We start from the raw sequence: 25,616 nt of genomic DNA, 5'->3' as shown, positions 1-25,616 counted from the left end.
GCCAGACTCTGCAAAACAGCACGCCAGAAGCCGCAACCACCGCGGGAACTCTGAGTCCCCGCCTTTCGGCAGCCTGCACGACCAAACACGATTCGGCTTTAAGATAGCATTTGCAGACGGAGCAGCTGCCGCGTCTGGAGCCAAGCCCCACCCAGGAGACGGTTGGCCAGGCGGGCCTGGAAGACGCGCTAGAGAGCCGGGCTTGGGGCGGCCATGCCGAGGCTGGCTGGCGAGGGCCGCTGCATGGTCTGCGGGCAAGAGGGGCGCCAAGTACCGCTGTTCCGCACTCCGTGACCAGGCAAGCGATTCTTCCGGTTGGCGCGGGTCAGGCGGTGCCTCGGCAGGAGCAAAGGTGCTCCCTTCCTACTGTCGAGCAGCGCGCCTCTGGGGACCGCCTGCCCCTCCTCTTTTCAGGGACCTGACAGCCAGCATTGGAAGCGCCAGCATGGCCAGTCCTACAGAAAGCAACGGCGGCGGCTGCAGTACCCGCCCCAGGAGCTGACGAGAGTTTGCCCTCCATCACCCGTTCGCCATCGGCCGCTTAACCACGGGTCGCCATCGCCTACCTCCATTCACCCAGCGATCCCGCCGTCCAGCAGAAAAGATCAGAGAGGTGAATAGTATTTTCTGGCGTATAAGACGACCCCCAAATTTTGAGACGATTTTCATGGGTTAAAAAGTCGTCTTATACGCCGGAAAATACAGTACCTTAAGTACTATATCATGCTTTCACTCATGTTATTCTCTTTCCATCTATTATTTGAAATATGTAAACTACAATTCTGGAAAAATCTGCTCAGCAGTAAATTCCATTGAGTTCATTGCTTTCGATAACACAAATCACAGCCTTATTTTCTTTATAATGATAGGTCTGGTTTTGTAGCACCATGGACACATTAATTCAGTACTAACTTACATAGAAATTAGGATTCTTAGATTTTGGTTTCTAGAAATACCATGAAATTTTTTAAAAAATCGATACACCAGAAATATGACAGTATTGTAGTGATTTATATGGTTTCAGGAACATAGCAGAGCCAGGGTGGAGCAGTGGGCTAATGCCTTCTTAAGTAACACCAGCTGCCTGCAATTAGTGCAGGTTCGAGTCCCACCAGACTCAAGGTTGACTCAGCCTTCCATCCTTCCGAGGTAGGTAAAATGAGGACCCAGATTGTTGGGGGCAATAAGCTGACTTTGTAATAATGCCGCTTGGGGGGGCAAAAGCCCTAATAAGCAGGCATATACATAGAATGAAGGCTATTGCTAAGCACATTGATTTGTGCTTCTTAGATTGTAAGCCGCCCTGAGTCTTCGGAGAAGGGCGGGATATAAACGGGATTAAAATAAATAAATAAATAGCAAGAAGCATCATTTAAACCATGTTATGCTTATGATTTCCCAGATCTTTTTTGCTTTTTGGTATGTGAATGGAGTCCATCACTGTAGTAATTTTTGCCTTCCAGAAGGAAGCAGTTTCTTTTTATATAGTTAATCAGTGTTCCCAAATGTGAAATAGACTTAGGTCTCAGAATTAAACTTGCTGAGAAAAAAGAAATTACTCAGCACAGCAAAAAATGGCTGAATTAGCAGAGCAGTGATATATTTGGACAAGAGGCAAGAGGAGGAGGTGGATGTATGTGATCTTCCCGTCTCCTCAGCTTAAATGTTTTTTTCCACTTTGTAACAAGCTTTGAGAGAGCTGAAACAAGTTACCAGCTCATTAGTTTTCTTTCCCTCAGATTATGCTTATTTCAGCATTTTCATAATCCTGCGAAATGAAATATTTTGGCATGTACAGATCTTCATTGTGGTAGCAGAGGACTGCCAATATCCTGAAAGAGAAGAGCCCTGCTGTAAAATCAGAAAGAATAATAAATATGATGAACGCATCTGCAAAAAAAATGGTTAATAGGGAAAAGCAGCACAGTTAAACTTTTAAAAAATTATTTTCTCTTACATCAGCAGACTCTGAGTATCTCTCTGAATACATTAGAAAAGATAAAGTTCTTCATAAGTTTTCTTCATAGAAACACCTCCAGTCCTTTGTTCCTGGAATTGTATCCATAAAACTAACGCTTGGTAATACTGAAGAAAATCTAAAAACAATTACATTTGAGGTATCTTTTAAATCCTGATGTATTTGTTTGAGTCATTTTTGTCCAATGTAGTTGATCAGTGTAGCTAATTGATATTATAATTATTAGCAAGTGAATAACCACATGAAATAAATGAATAAATAAAATATTTACAGTTACTATTTCAATCATTAAAAAACCCCTAAATGATGAAGCTATTACAGGTATTTCATAAAGAAAAGTATGAAGTATACAGGTAGTCCTCGAGTTATGAATGTAATGGAGCCTGCCCATTCCGTTCATAACTCGAAAATTGGAGTGAATCTGGTACCTCGAACGAGATTGCTCCCTGCTCATTAAAATGCACATGGCTCATTAAATGAACATGAGGTATCTCAGGCCAGGGGACGCTTCTGTGTGCCTCTGGAGGACTGATTCGGGCGTCGGAGGCCTTTTCCAGGCTGCAGCTGCCCAGATCTGAGGACGGGGGATGTTTCCACGGGCCTCCGGAGGCCTGATTCGGGCATCGGAGGCCTTTTCCAGGCTGCTGCTGCCCAGATCTGATGCCGGGAGACACTTCCACATGCTGTTGGAGGCTGGATCCGGGTGCCGGAAGCCTTTTCCAGGCCACTGCCACCTGGATCTGAGGCCGGGGGGGGGGCAGTTCCGTGGCTCTCTGGAGGCCCGTTTCCAGACGGCAGCGGACTGGAAAAGGCCTCTGAGGCTCAGATTGGGTCTCCGGAGGCACGTGGAAGTGTCTCCCAGATCGGGCCTCCAGCCAAGAAAGCGAAGAAGCTCGATCTTCGCAAGGTGAGTATTGAAGGCCTAGTGCCTAGTGAGACCTGGGGTGGGGCTGGGGAAGGAGGGAATAACCAGGGGGAATGTTGCAGTGCCACTGCGGTCGCTCGTAAGGGTGAACGACTGCCGTGGTGCTGCAACATCCGTAATTTCAGGACTTATTCATAAGCACTAGGAGCCGCTTATCGTGTAACTTTGAATGTTCACTAAGGGAACCCACGTAATTCGGGGATTACCTATATTTCAAATTTAGGCAATCTTTATTGCTGACAATCTGTTTAAGTAATGTGTGGCAATTCATGGTAAAAACTAGATCTGAATATGCAGCTTTGCCCATAAAGCAGCATATGATACTAATAAGTAGTATTAGGGATGTTATTTGTGCAGGAGTCACCTATTTTTTTGTTTTGTTTTATTTTGTTTTCAATAAAACACTGAGTTTTGAGGAAAAATTAAGCAAGTTAGATTGTTAACCTTATGTTTCTCTGTATGGAACTCTTGCAATATTATATAGTGGCGGGAAGGCTAACCAGTAGGTGTATTTCATTAATTAAACTACTATCCAGTATCATGCTCTGAAAATATAGAGAGTATTTCCTGCTGGAGTTGAATATGCTTGTCTGTTTAATTACACTGAAATAAATGAATAAATAAATTGAGTTTGAAGCATGCATTTTAGTTTTTAGTTAAGTCAGTGACTCTTATTGAAGCATATAATGTATGCTTGCACAGTAATTTCATATTGTGTTCCATTGGATAACATTAAAATTGGAATGAGAGAAATTGAGTTGAATATTTTGTCCTTAATTTTCAGAGGCCCAGAAGATGTAATAAATGATTGCAAACTCCGTTTTATAGAGGAAATATACAAGATTGAAAAACCAGGAGCGTATCCATTGACATTTGCAGATGGAGAGTTCAAAAGTAGGTATTTGGTCTGCTTATGAAAGGTTTCCCATTTTTGCATAGTATTTTAAACATCCTATTTTTAAAAGAAATATATTTGATTCATATATTTTTCAATTACATATACAATTCTTAAATAATTTTATATTACAGTGTGATTTATGAAAATATATTTGTAGAGAAGATCAGAAGACAATGATTCATTGTCTGCAAAGGTTTGCAGACATAATCAACAGCCCAAGCAGCTCTCTTTCACTTGCTCAAAGAACCATCTTTTCCCTAGGTCCTTAGTGAGGAAGGAAAGAGATTTTAGGAAGATGAAAAACTGTCTACCAGGGACTCAGTGCAACTATTTTTTTCAATTTGATTTCACATTCCTGGCGAAGGTCTATATTCCAACAGCTTCAAAAGGATCCGTTTGGTCTAGTGGCACCAGGCAAGTAAACAGGAGACTGATTTCTAGTCTCACTTTAGACATAAAAGCCAGCTGAGTGATGGGCCAGTCATTCTTTCTCAACCCAACCCACTTCACAGGCTTGTTGTGGGGAAAATGGGAATATTAGGTATGTTGGTTGCCTCGAATTATTTATAAAAAATAATTAAGATGGGATAAAAATCTAATAATAATAAATACCTAATACTCTTCTCCTATTTTCCCCACAATAACAACCATGTGAAATGAGTCAGACTGAGCAGAGAGAGTGGTCATAAGTCAGACATGTCAAACTCGCGACGTCACGTGACGTCGCATGACATATTGAAGCGTGGTTTTGTCATGACACGTCTGGCCCGCAGGCTGGCAGCTTGACATCCCTGTCCTAAGTGGTTTTCGGGATTAAATCAGGATTAGAACTCAAAATAGTTTCCCAGTTTCTATCTTGGTGCCTCCAGTTACTTCAAGGAAAGAGGCCTTTTGGTTCTTCTTTAGACCAGATACTGGTTGAAATCAAGAACAAGATACTCTTCCTTCCCCAATATAAAACCAGAGATGCAAGGGATCCAGATGGCTGAACTGAATTGCCACCTAAAGAAGCAGCTAATACACCAGCAACTCTTCTCTGTCATGTTTACAGGGGATCCAAATGACATAAGTTATCAAGGTCCCTTACTGGAAGGCAAGCTTCTCCTATTCTTCCAATATTGACTTTTCCATCTCTGCAGATGCCTGGGTGCTTTGCTGGGTTTTAACTATATTTATTGGACCAGGTGTCCCTGTAGTTTTAATTTTTTTCTACAGGAATTGTGGGAAATTAGTAAGACAGTATGCTTTTTATAGTAATATGATAACGTTTTGTCTGACTTTATATTCCGGTACATCAAAATATCAAAAATGTATGATCCAACTCTCTGTGCAAATATATTCTGTCCAGTAACAAATAGTGAACACTTCATAGTTCATGATCTTGAAAGAATGACTGTCTGGTAGACTGCAATTGCTTGCATTTAAATTTGTTTTCCTGGTGGCTGTCACCCCAGGAAGCCAAGATAGGGAATCTTGGTGATCATTGTATTTGCTTTTTCAAAAACAAAAGATAAATTTTAAAAATCTGGACCCATAAATGCTTATTAACATTTTCAATAGTTGTTGGTTTATATAATTAATTTTCTGTGCAGCTGGTGCTCAAGTCCCTTTTTAATCACCTTATTTCCCTTGCTTTCTCTTTCTTTCTTTTCTTCTTTGCAGGGAAGAGTGGTCCTGAATGTAAACATTGCAGAGCTGACCCAGATAAAGAATGTCGATTTTGCTCTTGTTATCTCTGTGGGGGAAAGCAGGATGCACACATGCAACTTCTCTGTGATGAATGTAATATGGCTTACCACATATATTGCCTGAACCCACCATTAAGCAAAATACCAGAAGATGAGGACTGGTAAGAAACACACACGCACACACACACACACACACACAGAGAGAGAGAGAGAGAGAGAGAGAGAGAGAGAGAGTTTTCTTTTTAATTGGTTTTATTGAGGTTTTCTTGTTTTGATAGTTGTGAGGCACTCAGAATCATTAGGAGTCTGGCAGCATACAGGTGTGATTTTTTTTAAAGACAATGTACACAGTTTCATTGCCAATATAATTAAAATTCATTGATAGAAGCTTTTATTTCTAATGCCCTTTCTAGTACTAAAAGAACGGGGGAAATCATTTTTTTTCCCTATACAATTTAAACAGATGAAATCAGAATTATAATCCTCATTTTTAAATTGTAAGTTTTTAGCTTTAGAAATTCTTGGAGTTCATCTTGTATGTGATATTAGATATTGAAAGCCACTGTATAGTAACCCTAGGCTTATTGTATGGTAAGTTGATTGCTCCTGTTCTTCTTACCAGCGAGAGTTTCTAAAGAAAGATCAATTCCTTCTGTAATTTGTAGATGTGTAAATTCAAATCTTTGCTTGACCCTGTTGTACTCATAATTGAAAGAGATGGTTAGCTTCTACTTCTGACAGTAACCAAATAGAAGCTGTTGAGCAGTGTTCACCAGGAGATTGTTTGCAGATTACTCCAAATGTTCCAAACTTCAAAATAATTGCAGTCTTTTATAAAATAGTCTTTAGAAGCTAAATTTGGAATATCATACAATTTTTGCAGGATGATGAATTTTGCAAGTATTTGCTGAGATAGTAGGTTTTTGTTCTTCTGCTTATGGTAGAAAATATCCAGGAGTTGTTGAGCATAAAACCTGTCTAATTAAGATAACTTATCATTTAACAGCGCTTGCTCAAAATCAAGGCTTAATTATCTTGGACAGTGTAATTGTTATATTGTTCGCTTAGCCAGCTGCTACCAAATTATGATATTCAGATGCTTATCCTAAACCTGCAGCTGCAGGGGAGGGTCATGATCATAGCTTCCCTCATATAACTCCTACATTGGAGTAATACATCAGATTTGTCCATATTTGTTTTTGTTTCTTACATATTGTAATAATAATATGGGATCGTGGTTTAGTTTTGCATTTTATAGAACACCTTATTGTAAAATCCAAGCTTAAAGCCAAGAGAGAAGAAGCAAATTATGTCTAATCTTGCCCTGTTTATTTCAAGGCCAAATCCCTCATGCAATATTTCAGGAGAAATATATGGCAGGATTAGAAGAACAGCCCCATCTAATATATTGGAGGAAATGCTCCCCTGTGGTCACATGACTGCAATCTAGGTGCTTGGCAATCAGTTTGCATGAATGACTGTTTGCAGTGCTCCATGATCACATGGTTGCCATCTGCCATGTACCCTAGCAGCTGCCCCAGAAAGTCAATAGGGAAGGTTGCAAATCACTGGGGTGAGTCTGCCCCACCTGTGCACTTTCCCCCTAATTCTTCTGTGCTCTTGCCCGCCATTAATGCATGCCTTCTTTTATCCTTCCTTGCACTCCCTTCCCCACCTAGCATTAGCCACCTACCCGGCTGCCAGTCTAGCATTTGCAGCTTTCTGCTGGCTTCCCCACTGACTTTGGTTATGGGAGGCCAGCAGGAAGTTGCCTCATGTAACAACCATAGCGTTCAGTTAATCAAGGCAACAGCACTGCTGGGATTGTCATCATTAAGTGATCTGGTCACGCTTTATGACTTCATCAGTTAGCAGTAGAAATCCCAGTCCCAATTGCCATCATAAACCATATTATCTGCATAGCGTAGGTCTTCAACTGAGACTTTGGAGATTTAATCAGTCATGGAGTTTGCTGGATGATTTTGAGTCACTTTGTAAGTCTAATCTCTCTTACAAGACACTATTACAATAAAATTATAGCCACCTTGAGCAAAAAAAATGACATATGAATGCAGTAAATATTAAAAGAAGAAAGGGGTTTATAAGAAGTTGCAAGAAATGTAAATATGAAATATAAACCCACAAGGAGTTGTGTTTCAATGCATATTGCATAAAATGCATATGTTAGCATTGTATGTTTATTTATAGTTTAAAAGATTTTTAAATTCATTAATATTTTAGGTACTGTCCTTCCTGTAAAAATGATTCTAACGAGGTTGTAAAAGCTGGGGAAAAGCTGAAACAAAGTAAAAAGAAAGCAAAAATGCCATCTGCCTGCACTGACAGCCAACGAGATTGGGGCAAGGTAAATAATATTTAGATATCCTTGTACGTATCCTCTCTAAACATTTATTTCCTCACTTATAAACTTCAGACAGTTTTAAGAAACTAAAAAAGGTTAAAAAATAATTATTATTTCCTAATGTCCTCCATAACTTCATAATCCAAGTATGAAATGTAATTCCCACATAAAATAAAAACCAGAAGCAAAAACTCAAACAAATTACCCAAAGTCACTATTAATTGCTATTCTCCACATCTCAAACATAGCATTTTTACTCAGTTTAAACATCATACTAAAGTATGATTTTTAGTAAATAGTATGGAATTGAAATCATGATTAGGAGTTAAAAATAATGATGCTTTAGAGTGTGCTTTTTTTCTCCCTCCATTTTGCTAGCAAAGTTAAATGAAGTTTGTTATTTTAGAGTGGTTTTTAAAATTAACTGCAGTCATTTTAAAAAATCTGCTTGCTGGCTGTTTTTTATTTTATTTTATTTTATTATTTTATTTTATTTATGCTACAGAACCCCAAATTATTTACAATATCTTTTGCATTGTTTTATATTACTATGGCACTTAATGATTCCTGTTGATGAAAATAGATGTTTTGATTTTTTAGTATATTATTTAGATTATTTCTCAAACGTGAATATTGCAATATCTTTTATGTGGAATGGTCTTGAAAAAGAGTGTTTCAGATATTCAGTTAGTTGAAAATACAATAGCGAAGATAGATCATATTAATGTTAAAAGTCTTAACTGGAATGTAGCCAGTTTTTGGGTGCAATTTAATAAACTTACAAAATTTTATGTAGCTTGTACTGTAAAAAATTTCCCTGCATCACTGTGAACCTGCCTGTTTTTTAAAATATACTCAGATGAGGATTAATAATGGAATTTAATCCAGATTGTTAACTGGTTCTACATGGAGGGAGATATGTTGTGGGGTACCCTAAGACTTTGTTTTAGGCCCAGTGTTCACATTCATCAATCATTAACATAGGGATAGAATCAAGATCACATGAAGTGTTAATACCACTTTATAATGCCTTGATAAGACCACTTGGAATACTCCATCCAACTTTGGTCGCCTTGATGTAAAAAAGATGTTCAGACTGTAGAAAGAGTACAGAGAAGAGCAACAAAGATGATTAGGGCACTGGAGGCTAAAACATATAAAGAATGATTGTTGGAATTGGTTATGTCTAGTTTAGTGAAAAGAAGGACGAGGGGGGACATGATAGCAGTGTTCCAATATCTCAGGGGCTGCCACAAGAAGAGGAAGTCCAACTATTCTCCAAAGCACCTGAAGGGAGGACAAGACGGATGGAGACTAATCAAGGAGAGAAGCAATCTAGAAACTAAGGAGAAATTTCTTGACAGTTAGAACAATTAATCAGTGGAACAACTTGCCTCCAGAAGTCGTGATTGCTCCAACAATGGAAGTTTTTAAATTTTATCTAAAATGGTATAGGGTTTCCTGCCTGAGCAGGGAGTTGGACTAGAAGACTTCCAAGGTCCTTTCCAACTCTGTTAAGCTGTTAAATATTTTGTTCTACCTATTCTGAATGGAGAATTCTGAAAATTTGAATTAAAATGTATGTTCTCAAATATCTAAAAATAGTAGTTCACATTTATCAGTAATGATTGGGCCAGGAACACCATCATTCAGCAATAATAAGGAATGAAGTCTTGTAACCATGCTGAATAATGACAGCAGTTCTGGCAAACAATTTTAGTTTTTCTGCTTTCTTTTATTTGCTGCTAATATAGAGAAGTTTGCTGATTTTATATATAATTCATAGTAGTTCTCAAAAAAATGAGCAAAGCCAACTGCAAACATTTTTTTAAATTGATTCTCTAAGAACAGCAGCCTGGTGGCTCTTGAATACCCTTATCTCAATAAGCTGTGAATAAAAACATTGCTGAAACAGGTACTTCTTCATAAAGTTTCATAATTACTATGCTTGCTTTGTTCTCCTGATGGTGGTAGGGCATGGCCTGTGTTGGCCGTACTAAGGAATGCACTATTGTTCCTTCTAATCATTATGGACCTATACCTGGTGTTCCAGTTGGAGCAACGTGGAAATTTAGAGTGCAGGTATGTAGCTATGTTTTCTATATATTGTTTTCCACTCTTTTGTTTCACTATTGTGTCATTTGCATGAGTATATAAATCATTGCTTGGGTTTTTTAATGTCATATTTGAGGCCAGTTAGTTTTTAATGTTGCACTTGTAGCTACTTTTGATTTTTTTTCCCCCATTATCATACTGAATTATTGAGAGGACCCCACCAGCAGATTAATATAAGTGAACCTTTTGTGATCCTGGGTTAATATCTTTATTGTAAAATAAATCTTTTGTCTTGGATAATTGCCAAAAATAAATTTACTACTCTAGGGACTCAAGTTTTAAATATAATTTTTTAAAAATATGTTTGAAACTGGAAAGTGTTTTGATTACAATTTAATAGCTTTTGAGTACTTTTTTTCAGGAAAACAAGATTAAAGTATTTCAGTTAGATGCATTGATATGTTACTTCTGCTATTAAAAATAGGAATTTATTTTAAACTTGTTTAATTAAAGGTGAGTGAAGCAGGTGTTCATAGACCTCACGTTGGTGGAATTCATGGACGTAGTAATGATGGCGCTTACTCCCTTGTGTTGGCTGGAGGATTTGAAGATGAAGTTGTAAGTTTTATATTCTGATTTATGTATTGATGCTCTGTTTAATTGATTTATCTCATGCTATGGAAAGATATAAACATGTTGGTAAAAATGTTTTTTAAAGTGTTTAGAATGGATATATTTTTGTGTTAGCAAAATGTCAGTGCGTCCCAGCATTCAGCAATACTGAGATTTTGACTGGAGAAGAAGAGAAGAATTAGAGAGGTTTATTAATCCGACAGCGAAAATGATCCACATTCACCAGCCGGAATAAAATTAATGTTCAGCCATCGGCAGGACATGGATACTTCCTTCTGTTGCTAGGAATTGTTTGTGGCAACAGAGATTAGTATTGGAGTCTTAAAATGAAATTTTAGTCATGTCATCCTACTATAGAATGGAAGATAAAATATGAGCAATAATTGTAAAAATGTAAAGCGAAGTATGAATATCTAGGTAATAGTTAATGTTGGAAGAGAACCTGAAGGAAGCAGGAAAGGGCACTATTGTATAGAATACATCTTTTCACAATGTACTTTTTATTACACAATATATTCCATTTTTCATTTCTGACTTGTACAGAGCTTATCAATCACACTCTCCTAGTCCAATGTACCTTGCAGTGCTGATGTGTGAAGAAAATGGGAGGAGGGAACATTCTATATAGCAGGCGTCTCTGGTCTTGGAAACTTGTAAGACTTGTGTACATCAATTCTCAGAATTGCCCAGCCCGTGGTCTGCCAGGAAATTCTGGGAGTTGAAGTCCACAGATCTTAAAGTTGCCAAGGTTGGTGATCCCTGCTGTAGCACTCTGAGCTGCACTATATAAAGATGGGAAATGTTTCTAGCAATGAATGGTATTTCAGCAGTGCAACCAAAAATATGTTCATATAATTTTATTAGAATACTTATCAGCATTTTGTTTTTCATGTTGCTTATGAAATTTTATAAAATGTTTCTATTTATTAGATAATTTCTTAACATGCTTTTATTGTGTAAATCCACATTATTAACTGCTATAGCCTTTGGATGATTTAGTCAATTACTCCTGATAGCATTGAATTGGCGCTAACTGACATGCTTTGATATTTAATTAATGCTTTTTATTTATTATCTATGGTTCATGTTCATATACAAAGTAGCTCAAGAAGATATAATGTACTTTTTGTGTGTTTTGCCCTATTTCCTCAGGCCTACAATTTTGTGATTAATAAAGAATCTACAAGTAACATTGTTACAGATTTCTTTTAGTTTATTGGTGTCATTTGCTGTTAAATGCTAATTACTTGCTCAAACAGATGATGTGAAAGTAAAGTACATTTTTACTGAATAGCTGATGCCAAAAATCAGAATATTTCAAAGGAAAAGAAAGGTGCATAAGCCTTCAAATATTACTCTTTATTTCCGAAAACAACCACAGAAGAATAGTAGCTCTCAAACAGATTTAATTCATGCTCAGCATCCTTGAACCTGTTAATCTTTTAAGTCATGCTAAGTGCCTTCATGAGGTATTTTTTGGGGGGAGGTAGTTTACATCTTGTAGAAAGGGTATAGCCATGGAGAGAAAGATTAGTAATTTATCATACCTGTGAGGTCAAAATTCACTCAAAGCCATTCATCTCATTTGTTTGTTTTTTTGTTTGTTTGTTTGAAATTGTTCAAACTCACCTTTTTTAAATAGCTTCGCTAATAGTAGAGTAAGATGTTAATTAAAGTAATCACATCAATATGGACATAATGCAGTACAACTTCAACAACAATCGTAATAAAAGAAAAAGCCAGACAGATACACACAAAAAAAGAATAGTAGATGTTGTTAATGCAAATTGCTAAGAGATATTGAACTAATTTGTTTTAAACAGATAATATGTAAATATGCTAAAATAGATCAAGCACAACCAACAAAATGTTCAGGTACTTTGCAGACATATTAACTATTTTTTAGAGTATAGTGAGGAAAGGTGCTTTCTATTTGTAGGTGCCCTCACCTGAGTTAATGATATTCTTGGAAATGTTTGCAGGTCTTTTAGTACCACTGAAGTTTGAGGATAAGAGGCTTTACCTGTGAGAGGCATTCCCAATATCTTGGCATGTAGAAATCTGTTGTTAGGTCCAACTCTTTGCCAGTAATTCATATATAGAACAGATATAATAGGAGAGCATGGAATGGGAAGATTTGGGTTGAAAAATCCTTCCATTTTTGCTCAGAATGAGAATGTCATCAAGTTATTAGTATTCTGTTTCCCTCTTGCAGCCCATGTAGGATGGCTTGTAAATTTGTCCTAAAAAGTTGCCTATTGAAGTTAATGTTTTTGTGTTTTTAGATAGACACATTTGTACGCAAACACACATGAACATGACCACTCATATCACACCTCCTGAAATATCTGTGGCAGCACCACAGAAAGTGTTGGTATAGTTATATATGCAGAGCTGTTATTGCATGGGACTCATTTTCATTTTCTACTTGTATATTTCAGAATATCCGCAATCATAATTTGACATTTTAAAGGATAATTTATCTTCTTATATAGGACCGAGGTGATGAATTTACTTACACTGGGAGTGGTGGAAGAGATCTTTCTGGCAATAAAAGAATTGGGGAACATTCATTTGATCAAACTCTAACACACATGAACAGGTGCCTTTTAAAAATGTTTTCCTATTTATTTTTTAAGAAGCAAGCATTCATTTTTAAGGAGAAACTGTCCACTTCCAAAAAGGTAGCCATCTTAAATCTGTTGTCCCTTCTAGGTTGCTAAGGCATCTTAGAGGTGCCCTGAATGCTAGGCAAAGGTGGACCGCAGGTTTTCACACAGAGGAAAAACAATATTTCTGCTTATCACTACCTTGTTGGTGAGAGAATAAAGCAGAACCGATTTCAGAGGGTATGGAAAGCTTTAATGTTTAGTTTTAGTGGCTGAATAAACTTAGGACCCCTTCCAATTGTGGAACGCCTGCCTCTGTTTTGAGTATCTGAATGCAGCTCTCTACATTTTTGTGAAGGAAGGAAAGGAAGATCTGATCGTTTAAGCTTGAGATGGGCAAACTGTTTCTATAGGAACAAACTGTAGTTGACTCAGTGGTGATTTTAGGCTCACCTGCCTGCTGTATGCTCTGATGACTTTGGAGTATCAAATTGCAATAGTTTGGCATATGATTATCCTGACTGATGCGCTGATACTTTAATGCTCTGTCATGTTGAAAAACTTTTAAAAAAATATTTTTTAGGGCCCTGGCTCTAAATTGTGATGCTCCATTGGATGACAAAAATGGAGCTGAGTCTAAAAATTGGAGAGCTGGAAAACCAGTTAGAGTTGTTCGCAGTTCAAAAGGTCGAAGGATCAGCAAATATGCTCCAGAGGAAGGCAATAGATATGATGGCATATACAAGGCAAGTATTGTTTTTCCATATTTGTCTTGGAAAATATTATTAACAAAGTACTTTTTTGTACTGCAAAACATATTGATCTATATACCCCCTCTGAAAATTATTTCCAAAGCAGAAAAGGTGTTTGTGTATAATTTTTTTGTGATTTCTGGATGTTACTAATGACACATTTCAAGCATTCAGTGACCTTCTGATCTTTAAAGAAAGCCCTTTGTGCACACAGCTTTCTGTTCATGCAGCTTTGAATACAACACTCTAGAAAATATGCTCAGTTAAAACCAGTATCGTATTTAATTTATTATATTATTGTATTGGTTGTCTATTATTTCAGCTTTTGCACAATGTATCTGAGGTGATGGAGGGAGAGAAAGAATTGATAATAAGTTTAATATATATTCAGTAATTCAATAATGTGCATTTAAAAAACAACAACTGGATTTTTGTTTATAGCATAAGAAATAGACTTTTCAGCTGCTGGCATCTTATTGATGAATTTATGTTAAAAAGCCCTCTAAACTTCTTCAGCTGTCTCTTATTTCTCTTAATTTGCAAAACTAATAATAATAGTTGCCACTAACAGTAAAAATGCCTTTCTTAGAAAATGTGGGATATATACTTTTTAGAGAAACAGTCTGGTTATCAAAGGTTACTTATTGTGTAAGTCAATATTAAGTTCTTTCTTTACAATACCCATTGCTTAGGAAGTCCACTACAACACAGTGCAGATGATCAGAAGCAAGATAGATAAATTGAGATCAATACCTCAACTTGCCTTTGTATGTAAGTTGCTTTTCAGATAGCATAAGTTTCTTTCCTAGAACTAATGTATATGTAGAGAGATGTGCTTGGATGAAAAAGATCCAGAATCCACTTCAAGTTGAGATTTAGATCTGATTTTAATATGACAACTGTCTAGCATTTCCTATGATCTTTGCCAGGAAGGAGATTAGGAAAATATGTCTCAGTTACTTTTCTGGGATCTTTAACCTACAGCTATACATTATGTCTTTCTAGAGACATATTTATTCTAGAGAGTTTTCCTGAGCAAATTGTGGATATTGGTTCCAGGCAAATACCTTATCACTCTTTATTATGTTTTAATTTTAACTTTTGATTTAAATACAGGACTAAAACTGGCTTGGTGGATTACCTATGCTGGAAAATGTATAGGATGTGTGACCCTGCTAATTTCTCTAGGCTATCTGTTTTACGGTTGTTTCAGATCTTTTGCTGAGGCACTTCTGTTTCACACTAACGTATCTATGGCATTCCATGAGACTCCATCTTGTTCCTCATGCTTTTCAGTATCTACTTGAAACTTTGGAGTGGGATGCTATCAATATGCTAATAACACCAGTTCTACTACTGTTTGCCCTGAAGGAAATAGTTGGTTCCCTTGACAAATGCTGAAGTTTGATAATGGACTAAATACAGATGAACAAATGAAATCCAGACTTGTTGGTTGACTCTTGGGTACTTGGATGTTGAAATTTAGCCTGTTGTGGATATACCATGTTTACCTGAAAGTAAGACCTATCCTGAAAATAGGCCCTAGTTTGATTTTTATGTCTGCGCCTAATATAAGCCCTATCCCCCTAGTTAAGACCCCGCCCGCTCCATCCCACCATCTGGTTGTACGAGGTATGGCGAGACGCATGGGTAAAAATCAAGCTAGGGTGGGGGGTGGAGCTGCCCCATGTGCCCCACACCTGCTTACCTCAGGCCCCGTAGCCAAGCCTTCCATGCCCTGGCATCTGCCTTGTGGTGGCGGCAGCAGCAGCCCTGTCCAGCAGGAGCCTGCGTAGCTGCTCACTCACTTCTGGTTGCTGGTGGCCACTCACGGCAAAAGGCCACATGGCACATCACACCAGTGCCACCGCTCGTGGCAGGACTCCACATCACCTCCTGCCACGAGCAGTGACACTGGCGCAATGCACCACATGGTGTCTTGCTGCAAGTGGTGCCACTGGCACGATGCGGCACATGGCGTCCTGCCGCAAGCAGCCAGAGAGGAAGTCGGGCAGCGACATGACAGGTGTCGGGGTGTGGGAGGCCTGGCTGTGGCAGTCCTGAGGTAAATGGGCAAGACATTTTGGAGGCAAAAAAGTATAAGACCATTTCTTATTTTCAGGGAAACACAGTATTGCATCCCTCTCTTCTCCACAAAATAGAAGATCTCATTGATCAATATTGCAGCTGTGATAAAGAGCTCATTGCACTGCACTGGCAGGCTATCTGGATGATTTCAAATCATTTTTAGCCATTTTTGGGTCACCATGATTTATCCTTAAAAAGCACCTGTAAGTTTTAGTTGGCACAAAATGTGGCATTTGGGCTGCTAACTAATATAAGATATGGGAATAATGTGGTGCTGTTATTAAATATTAGAATGGGTGGGCTTACATATAAATTTAATAATAAATAATACAACTATAACACACAGCTTAGGACCTGACTTCCTTGCCTTTTCTTTAACAAGCCTGTACAGACATTATTGTCTGCAGAAGAAGCCTTTTTGTGTGTGCCCCCAGACTCCGAAGCTCTTCTGTACCACATTCATATTTTGGAATTCACTCTTTTCTGGCTCTTACTCTCTATGCCTTAGAAGAACATTCATGATGCAGTTCCAGGTTTTTAATACTTGATTATTTCATACTTTAATTTTCTATTTTGCATCCTGCATTTTAATTTTGTTAGCCGCCTTGAATGCACAGCTAAGCAAAGAGAAAAAATCACAGATCAATAAATTCATTCATGCTATAGTGTGTTACTTTAAATAAACTTATTTCTGCTGTCTTTTGTTTTGTCCTTCCTATGACAATCATTTTACATGTGCTGGATTTTTTTAAAAAAAAAAAAACTTTTGTACAGTCAACATTTATTTGACTTTCTTAGATTAAACACTTTAGATACAAACGTTTGAATGATTTCTTAAAGTTGATCTAAGCAGCTAGTCTATAGAAGATGCATATAAAAGCAACTTTATAATTCAGGTGGTGAAATATTGGCCAGAAATTGGAAAATGTGGATTTTTAGTTTGGCGCTATCTTCTGAGAAGAGATGATGCTGAACCTGCACCTTGGACTACAGAGGGAATTGAACGGTCAAAGAAATTGGGCTTGAGTTTACAGGTTAGAACTTAAAGTTGCCATCATTTTTATCTTTTACTAAAACAGATAAGATTGTCAATACTCAGCTGAAGCTCTCTTGTCTTCAGATTTATTTTAAAGATGTCAGATGACTTGGATCATATTTTCTGTATAATGCTCAGAAGTCCATGGAGATGAGAAGGTGACAATGTTATAGGCTACACATGGACTAGTTCTGTGTTCTGGCCCCATTATTTTTAAATAATGATTGAAATTCAGTAACCAAATGGCTGAATCTTCCTTGTATAGCTGAGGACCCTTTTTCATATTTTGGGATGGTTTTTAGATGGAAACAAACAGTTTACATCAAGAACTTTCTGCTCCTTAACTGTATGTAAAGTATATAAATATTAACCTTAACTGCCATCCCTAGCAATAAATGACTTTGAAACTGTTGATTATGCCTCCTTAGTTCTTCAGAAAACTCGGAGACTCAGTTGTGACTTACTATCCTTCAAACATGAATCATTCCCAATATAAAATGTGTTGAAGTAGATAAACCTAGAACTTAAATCATTTGTTAACATTTGGATTCCTAGATCAAATGATAAAATATAGAAAAATGGAAACAGACTTTGATTCCTTTTCAAAGGAATTTCAGCCAATCTATTTGTCACAGTTAGAAATGAAGACTCAGGATTCACCTTGGGCCACAAGGGAATAATGGCATTTTGTGAATTAGTTAACTCAATAGATTTATTTTTTGCTCCCCTTCAAACACTGAAGTTGTCTTTGACATAATAGATCTTACAAACATTCTGCTATTCCAGATGGTCTTGTTTTGATGCAAGCATTGCTAAAAATACTTCTCAGATGTGATGTTCTTCTTTTGTAGTACCCAGAAGGCTATTGGGAAGCAATGGCAAATAAAGAAAAGAAAGATAAAGTAAAAAAGCAGCCTGTGAAACAGGAACCAATGGAACAGAGCAATGGAAATCAGAAAAGACCAATTAATGACGGTATGTCTGGCTACTTAAATCCATCAGTTATCAGATAGAGAAGGTATTTCAATCCATATTGAAACATAATATCTCTGGGACCTCTTAAATATCTAACAGGTCTGTCAGAAATTAGTGTTTTCACATTGATTCTTTCTTGTATTCAGTTGGATCTCTTCTGAGTCATCTTCCGCCTATATTTTATCTATTGTTCCATTACTTCTTCATTCCCAACTAGCTGGTGAACTGCAGGGCTGAATGAGTACCTTCAGAGAGAAGACATTTAGGAGTCTTTATGTAAGCCAGTGGACAGGGCATTGACAGAAATATCATGCTAGGTATGCACTCTCATCAATATATCTTAGCCATTAGACTTACCTTAAGTTTCAATCACTTTCTCAAGAAATGATATTCCATTTCATCCAAGGACCCATAGCACTAAGGTTTGTATAAATGAGGGCTTTTGAATTTTTGTGTGTGGGGATGATGTTTTTGTAAAGTTGATTTTAAGTTATTGGAAATACAATAGAGTTCTTTAAGCTGAAATTTTTTCAGCATAATTTTTGAGTGTTAAAACTAAGTGAAGGCTTACATATCTGTAATAATAAATGTATTAAATTTATATGTCACCCAATTTCCAGCAACTGTGGGCAGTTTACAAATTGTTAAAACAAGTAACCATTTTAAAAAAATCATAACAAAAGAACAGAAGAAAACAAATCCAGATAGGAACAAGGAAAATGAGGAAAAGGGATGGCTGTCATTCTTGCCAAAGGCCTGCCACAGGGCCATGTGTTTAGATCGCTTCAAAATGTTTGTCGTTTATTACCAAAAATGTTAGACCAAGAAATTATCCTTTATTTTTCTGTCTTTTCTGGCAGAATTTGACAATGCAATTTTGGGGGACTTTCTAAAAGCTGTTGGTTATAGGTTACTATTGGCCATTAGTATGTAGATCAACAAAGGATGAGGGAACTTAAGATTTTTCTGTGATATATTAGAAGCTTGGAGAGGGAAGGGAAGATGCAAGGGAAAAAAATGAAACATTGGGATTGATACTTGGCATTTGAAAGTTTTGGAGGACATTGACAAGACAGAAGGGAGGTCAATAAGAAATAAGTGAGCTTCCGGTTCCTGATTTCCAGTGGGCAGTCTGAAGATTCGGAATGCCAAACCCTTCGGCTGAAATTTCTTTTTGTTGGGGACCCTAAGGGGCCAGAACCCACCCTGAAGGGGTGGAATGAAGGAAGGAAATCCCAGGGACTTAGGAGAGACGGCAGTCTCCCTGAATGGTCCAGGAGAAGCCTCCCAGAAATCACCAGAAGAAAAGGCTGGCTAACTCCATTGTCCAGTCATAGCTGAAAACAACGGAAGTCCATAAGCTTTAAGCGGATTTTAAACAGCATGCTTGGGTAAGAATATTGATTTTCTCTGTGCTGCCTATTTTGCTGAAGAAGAAAGTCCGAAAAATGAGAGATCTCCTGGGGGGGGGGGGGGAAGCAAAACTTACCCTTTAGAAAGAGAAAAATGACTAGAAAGACCTGAAAAATGAGCAAACGCTGACACCTACTGGTGGGTGAGGATTTTTTTTCTCTGACCCTCAAAGTTCTTAGAAAATGCAGCTGTGTAAACAAAGTGTGAGTAACAAATCTGAAGCAATGAATACTTTACAAAAGAAACATATGATAAGTGGCAACAATTTCAAAGGACAATGATTTTAAACTACAAAGAAATACAGAACAACCTTTGAGAATATAAATCAACTTATCTCCAACTTAATTTCACTTCAAGAAATTTCCCAAGAAAATACAGTAGAAATGACTGGACATAATTCTGAGGATAGAGACTTAAAGATGGAACCGTATAAAATAAAAAATCATGATTTAATTCAAATGGGAAATATTTCAACACGTCCAAGCAACTTTGAAGATAAGGAAAAGAATGAGAAAAAATACTTTACAGGGAAATGAATGATGCAGCAAAACACACTGATTAAGAAAGGCAGTGGCCAGAGAAAAAATATTAAAATGGAAATCAAGAAAATAGATAATGGGACTTATCAGAGAGAATACTTAAAAAAGCATTTGTTTGAATATGGCTAAAGAAATGGAAAAACTTTGAAATATATTACTCTTAGAGGGATGGTTTTTTTAAAAAATTAATACAATATGTTTTTCTTTTTCCTTTCTGTAAAAAAAAGTTGAAATGATTTAAACAAAGCACATTTTAGTTATTTAAATGTGACTAAGAAAAACATAAAAAATGTGTTTTGAATGAGAGAAAGGATTAGATGATTAGTTCTACTGAATGGAATGCTTAAAGTTTAAATAGATTAAATACACTCTCAGCTATGGTAAAAAAGAATAAGAAATTGAGGGAATAAACATTAAATTAGGAGGGATACATATTTTAAGTTGTATGTTATTTTTTGTATCTCAGTGCTTTTGTCTTTTGTCTTTTTTTCTTCTTTTTTTCCTCTTTTTTGTCTCTCTCCTCTTTTCTCTTTCTACTTTTTTACTTATTGATTAAGAAATATTAAAGTATGAGAGGGCTTATATGGAAAAAAATAGAATTAAATCCACCAATGTAAATGTAGTTAATTGTTGAAAAATTGTCACTAGTAAGAATATTTAGAATTTGGGGGGAGAAATAAGCTGAAATAAGCCCGGTAACAGGATTTACAATAAGGCAACTAAAGTGACTAATAGAATTTTTGGAAAAATTATATACTTAATTGTTAATCAAAATAATGAGAATTGTCTTAACCTAATGTTTTGCAAAGAAAGATACTTTGGGGAAAGGGGAAATCAAATGAAATTAACACATAGAATATAGATTATAGAAATCAATTGTTAAAGATTGTTTTATAAACGTTACCCAGACAACATACTTTTTACAAATTACTGAATGATGTTATGTTAAAAATATCAATAAAATATATACAAAAAAGAGAGAAATAGGTGAATACCAAAAAAGGAAGTCAAATTATGAAGCCTCTCTCTATAGAGATCAATCTCATTTCAAAATAATTCATGTACTTAATGTACAGTATTGAGAATCTTAAGGTATTCATATTCTAAAATGCACCCATAATATCCTTCCAGTTTAGCATTACTATTTCTGGCAGTTGTAAATATATCGTTGCTCAGATATATTTGTTTTCAACCTTTATTTTGGAATCTTGGTCTGTTTTGGTACAAGGTTTGCTGACAAGAAACTTAGATGGCCATGTTGATATGCTAAATGTTCAGCATTCTGAACTTCAAAGAGATGGAAGAGAATTAAACCCTTTATAAATAATGGTTTCAAATGAAAATAGAATGATTAGGGATCAAGTTTCAGCCAAAAGTGAGATTACATCAAATTCTGGTAAATGAAAAAGATAAGAAATTAGAGATCATGCTATTCTAAGAAGGGCTAAATTTATTACTTCAATTTCAGAGGTATAATTTGGCTAGAAAAAGGTCAATAAATACAGGGAGTGCAGAATTATTAGGCAAATGAGTATTTTGACCACATCATCCTCTTTATGCATGTTGTCTTACTCCAAGCTGTATAGGCTCGAAAGCCTACTACCAATTAAGCATATTAGGTGATGTGCATCTCTGTAATGAGAAGGGGTGTGGTCTAATGACATCAACACCCTGTATCAGGTGTGCATAATTATTAGGCAACTTCCTTTCCTTTGGCAAAATGGGTCAAAAGAAGGACTTGACAGGCTCAGAAAAGTCAAAAATAGTGAGATATCTTGCAGAGGGATGCAGCACTCTTAAAATTGCAAAGCTTCTGAAGCGTGATCATCGAACAATCAAGCGTTTCATTCAAAATAGTCAACAGGGTCGCAAGAAGCGTGTGGAGAAACCAAGGCGCAAAATAACTGCCCATGAACTGAGAAAAGTCAAGCGTGCAGCTGCCAAGATGCCACTTGCCACCAGTTTGGCCATATTTCAGAGCTGCAACATCACTGGAGTGCCCAAAAGCACAAGGTGTGCAATACTCAGAGACATGGCCAAGGTAAGAAAGGCTGAAAGACGACCACCACTGAACAAGACACACAAGCTGAAACGTCAAGACTGGGCCAAGAAATATCTCAAGACTGATTTTTCTAAGGTTTTATGGACTGATGAAATGAGAGTGAGTCTTGATGGGCCAGATGGATGGGCCCGTGGCTGGATTGGTAAAGGGCAGAGAGCTCCAGTCCGACTCAGACGCCAGCAAGGTGGAGGTGGAGTACTGGTTTGGGCTGGTATCATCAAAGATGAGCTTGTGGGGCCTTTTCGGGTTGAGGATGGAGTCAAGCTCAACTCCCAGTCCTACTGCCAGTTTCTGGAAGACACCTTCTTCAAGCAGTGGTACAGGAAGAAGTCTGCATCCTTCAAGAAAAACATGATTTTCATGCAGGACAATGCTCCATCACACGCGTCCAAGTACTCCACAGCGTGGCTGGCAAGAAAGGGTATAAAAGAAGGAAATCTAATGACATGGCCTCCTTGTTCACCTGATCTGAACCCCATTGAGAATCTGTGGTCCATCATCAAATGTGAGATTTACAAGGAGGGAAAACAGTACACCTCTCTGAACAGTGTCTGGGAGGCTGTGGTTGCTGCTGCACGCAATGTTGATGGTGAACAGATCAAAACACTGACAGAATCCATGGATGGCAGGCTTTTGAGTGTCCTTGCAAAGAAAGGTGGCTATATTGGTCACTGATTTGTTTTTGTTATGTTTTTGAATGTCAGAAATGTATATTTGTGAATGTTGAGATGTTATATTGGTTTCACTGGTAAAAATAAATAATTGAAATGGGTATATATTTGTTTTTTGTTAAGTTGCCTAATAATTATGCACAGTAATAGTCACCTGCACACACAGATATCCCCCTAAAATAGCTATAACTAAAAACAAACTAAAAACTACTTCCAAAAATATTCAGCTTTGATATTAATGAGTTTTTTGGGTTCATTGAGAACATGGTTGTTGTTCAATAATAAAATTAATCCTCAAAAATACAACTTGCCTAATAATTCTGCACTCCCTGTACATCTTCTTTTGAGATAAGGACAATGCTGTCTTAACATTGGAAAAAAAACGTTTGCTTGTAGCTTGCAGGGTTCTCACCCACCCACTACTTCCGCAGCACTGGGCTACAGAAGGGTTGCGGTCCCCTGTTTTAAGGTACTCCGTGGAGCATAATCATTCTTCACCGGACTGTTTGCAATTCCCTGTATGATTTTTCTTTTACAAACCTTGAAATTCCCACAGAGATGCTAGGGCAGGGCTTTTCAACCTTTTCACCCATTGTACCACTTTTAGGATATGGCAACATCTGAGTACCACCAGTCGCCTTGCAATGTGTCAAAAACTTGATGACCCCCCCTCCAAAAAAGGAAAAAAGTGATGAAGTACAGGTAGTCCTGGACTTACAACAGTTCGCTTAGTGGCTGTTCGAAGTTACAATGGCACTGAAACAAGCGCCCCCAAAGCTACAGCTGAGCAAGACACCTGCCTGCCTACCCGGCAGCGTTCTTCCTCCTGTCTGAGGTTTTCATTGTTGTGAGCATTTCTATTGAGGATTGGCAGCGGGGGTGGGGGGGTGTTTGGTTTTTATTTCCCCCCGTCTGCCGAGTGGTTGCAGCAGGTTTTGGTCACTTCACATGACCCTGGACACTGTGACCGTCATAAATATGAATCAGTTGCCAAGCATCTGAATGTAAATCACAAGACCCTGGAGATGCTGCAACATTCCAGCTGATCGGCGCTTCTTCTGGACTCAGAAGCACCAAGATCAGTGTTGAGCTCCAGCCGGATCCTGGCGCTGATCCTGGTGCTTCCGCTGAGCCCTGACAGCCCCAAAGAAGCGCTGATCTGGCACTTCTGCTGAGCCCTGACAGCCCTGCAGCTCCAGCCATCTCTCACCCAGGCTTGTGCGGTGCTACCACCGGTTCAGCTCATTCCTCTCCCCCACTACCACTTTTCTAGGATGGTTGCGTACCACCTGCCAGGTGCCAATGTACCACAGGTGGTACCCGTACCACTGGTTGAAAAGCCCTGTGGTAGGGCTTCCTGGTACAGTAATTACACGAACTGACACATTTTAAGAATGAGTTTATTTTCAATATTTAAGATTTATATCAAATATCATACTGTTTACTTGCAGTGAGTTACTTGAAATTTATCCCTCATAAAAAAAGGAAATTATTTTTTCTGTGAAAGTATCTTTAAAAAAAAACACAACACTTTCTCTCTGACCACTAGTTGTGTTAGAACTACCTTTGCAAATATTCAGTTGTCCTTAGAAGAAGTAAGCTGGATATATTTTCAGAATATAATATACAACAGAGGATGTATGTTTTGGAGGAAGTTTTTAATTTAAGATTGTTTTGCTGTTATTTTACATTTTCTGGTAAATTTAATCAATAAGTTTGTTCCTGCAGGATATGTAGTTGAAGGAGTCAGTGTAAATTTATAATTGTGGTTTGGTAATATTTTTTTTCCAGACAATATAAAGCAACCTACAAATACAGCCAAAACAATGAGGATGAGTGATGGAGGGAAGGGAGAAGCTTTTCAGCTAACACAACAACAACAATGGTTGATACAGGAAGACTCTCCAAACCAGAAACTTTGGGATGAAGTTCTCAAATTTCTTAAAGAAGGACCAGTATGTTTTTTATTTTAACCAAGGTTCTGTACTGTTTCCTTTTAAAGTTATGCCAGTGGATTTTCACTGGAACAAGGACCTTGTTCTCCCTGCAACTTTTTAGAAAGTTCCCCACCATCCAGAATGCATGAGGACCTGCAGAGAGTGAAAACACAATTTGGCTAATATGTAGTATATTTATTAAAATAGAAAGTGTATTTCAAATACTGTACTCCAGGCCCAAAAAGAAGTCTGGGTTGATATAGAAACAATATTTTATGAAGAGGTTGTGAGCACTTCAGCATTTGACTTAATTATTTTTCCATTATCCTGTCCTAGAATTTTTTGAAGAAACTGGAACAATCCTTTATGTGCGTTTGCTGCCAGGAGCTGGTTTATCAGCCGGTGACCACAGAGTGCTTGCACAATGTCTGTAAAGTAAGTGTCTCATGGATCATTTTCACATAGTTCTACTATAACTTTTAAAAGCAAATAAACTAAGATTTTAAAGGAGAAAGAAAATTCTGTACTGCTGTTAACAGCAAGCATATACAGTAGGTCAGTAGTTACCTCAAGTTAATGAACATTCTTAGTTCAAACAGTAAGATAATGCATATATTGATCAGATATATCTGTGACGTGGTTTATTTCAATAAGTTTCATAGTGTAGCTGTGCTAGCCTATTGCAGTAAACAAAACAATGAAGAATCTTGTGGCACAGTACAATCTAACATTGTATTGTAATGTAAGATTCTTTTGGACAAGACAGTTTCATCAGACCTTATGCTGTAATGAACTGAGTAATTTTTAAATGTTAAAAATAACAGTTTCAGGTTTTTTTGCTAAGTCTTCAATGTTTTTATATAGTTCCCAAAACAAAATAATTCAGGCATGATTTTAGATTATAATTACACTTATGAAATCATATTTTGACTGTTTTAATGAAAACAGAATATATACTTTCTTCATAGTTTTGAAGATGGTGTTAACTTCAATAT

The 25,616-nt window shown here is 37.3% G+C and overlaps 1 protein-coding gene across 6 annotated transcripts in view; it reads left to right on the top strand.

Moving 5' to 3' along the window:
• UHRF2 (ubiquitin like with PHD and ring finger domains 2) overlaps nt 1-25,616 on the top strand; it is a 62,447-nt gene that overhangs the window by 34,431 nt on the left and 2,400 nt on the right. The window contains exons 5-19 of one of the 6 annotated variants that reach the window (XR_014491189.1): nt 3,688-3,797; nt 5,464-5,650; nt 7,731-7,854; nt 9,826-9,933; nt 10,420-10,524; nt 13,035-13,141; nt 13,732-13,898; nt 14,597-14,671; nt 15,114-15,195; nt 16,380-16,521; nt 16,885-17,022; nt 17,876-17,999; nt 18,217-18,316; nt 23,292-23,386; nt 24,476-24,613. Coding sequence is in view for 3 of the 6 variants with exons in the window: in XM_083352542.1 (XP_083208668.1) it covers nt 3,688-3,797; nt 5,464-5,650; nt 7,731-7,854; nt 9,826-9,933; nt 10,420-10,524; nt 13,035-13,141; nt 13,732-13,898; nt 14,597-14,671; nt 15,114-15,195; nt 16,380-16,521; nt 16,885-17,022; nt 17,876-17,999; nt 24,476-24,639; nt 24,958-25,056 (1,732 nt within the window). In the remaining 3 variants the exon portion in view is untranslated. Of the gene's footprint in view, nt 1-3,687; nt 3,798-5,463; nt 5,651-7,730; nt 7,855-9,825; nt 9,934-10,419; nt 10,525-13,034; nt 13,142-13,731; nt 13,899-14,596; nt 14,672-15,113; nt 15,365-16,379; nt 16,522-16,884; nt 17,023-17,875; nt 18,000-18,216; nt 18,317-23,291; nt 23,387-24,475; nt 24,640-24,957; nt 25,057-25,616 lie in introns of those variants that run through there. The other 5 variants (XR_014491190.1, XM_083352542.1, XM_083352543.1 and 2 more) reach the window with 5 other exon arrangements.

This window comes from Vipera ursinii (genome assembly GCF_947247035.1).
Source record: "Vipera ursinii genome assembly, chromosome: 2".
Lineage (NCBI taxonomy): Eukaryota > Metazoa > Chordata > Lepidosauria > Squamata > Viperidae > Vipera > Vipera ursinii.
The sequence above is the reverse complement of the archived record's forward strand: the minus strand, read 5'-3'. Positions and strand labels throughout refer to the sequence as shown.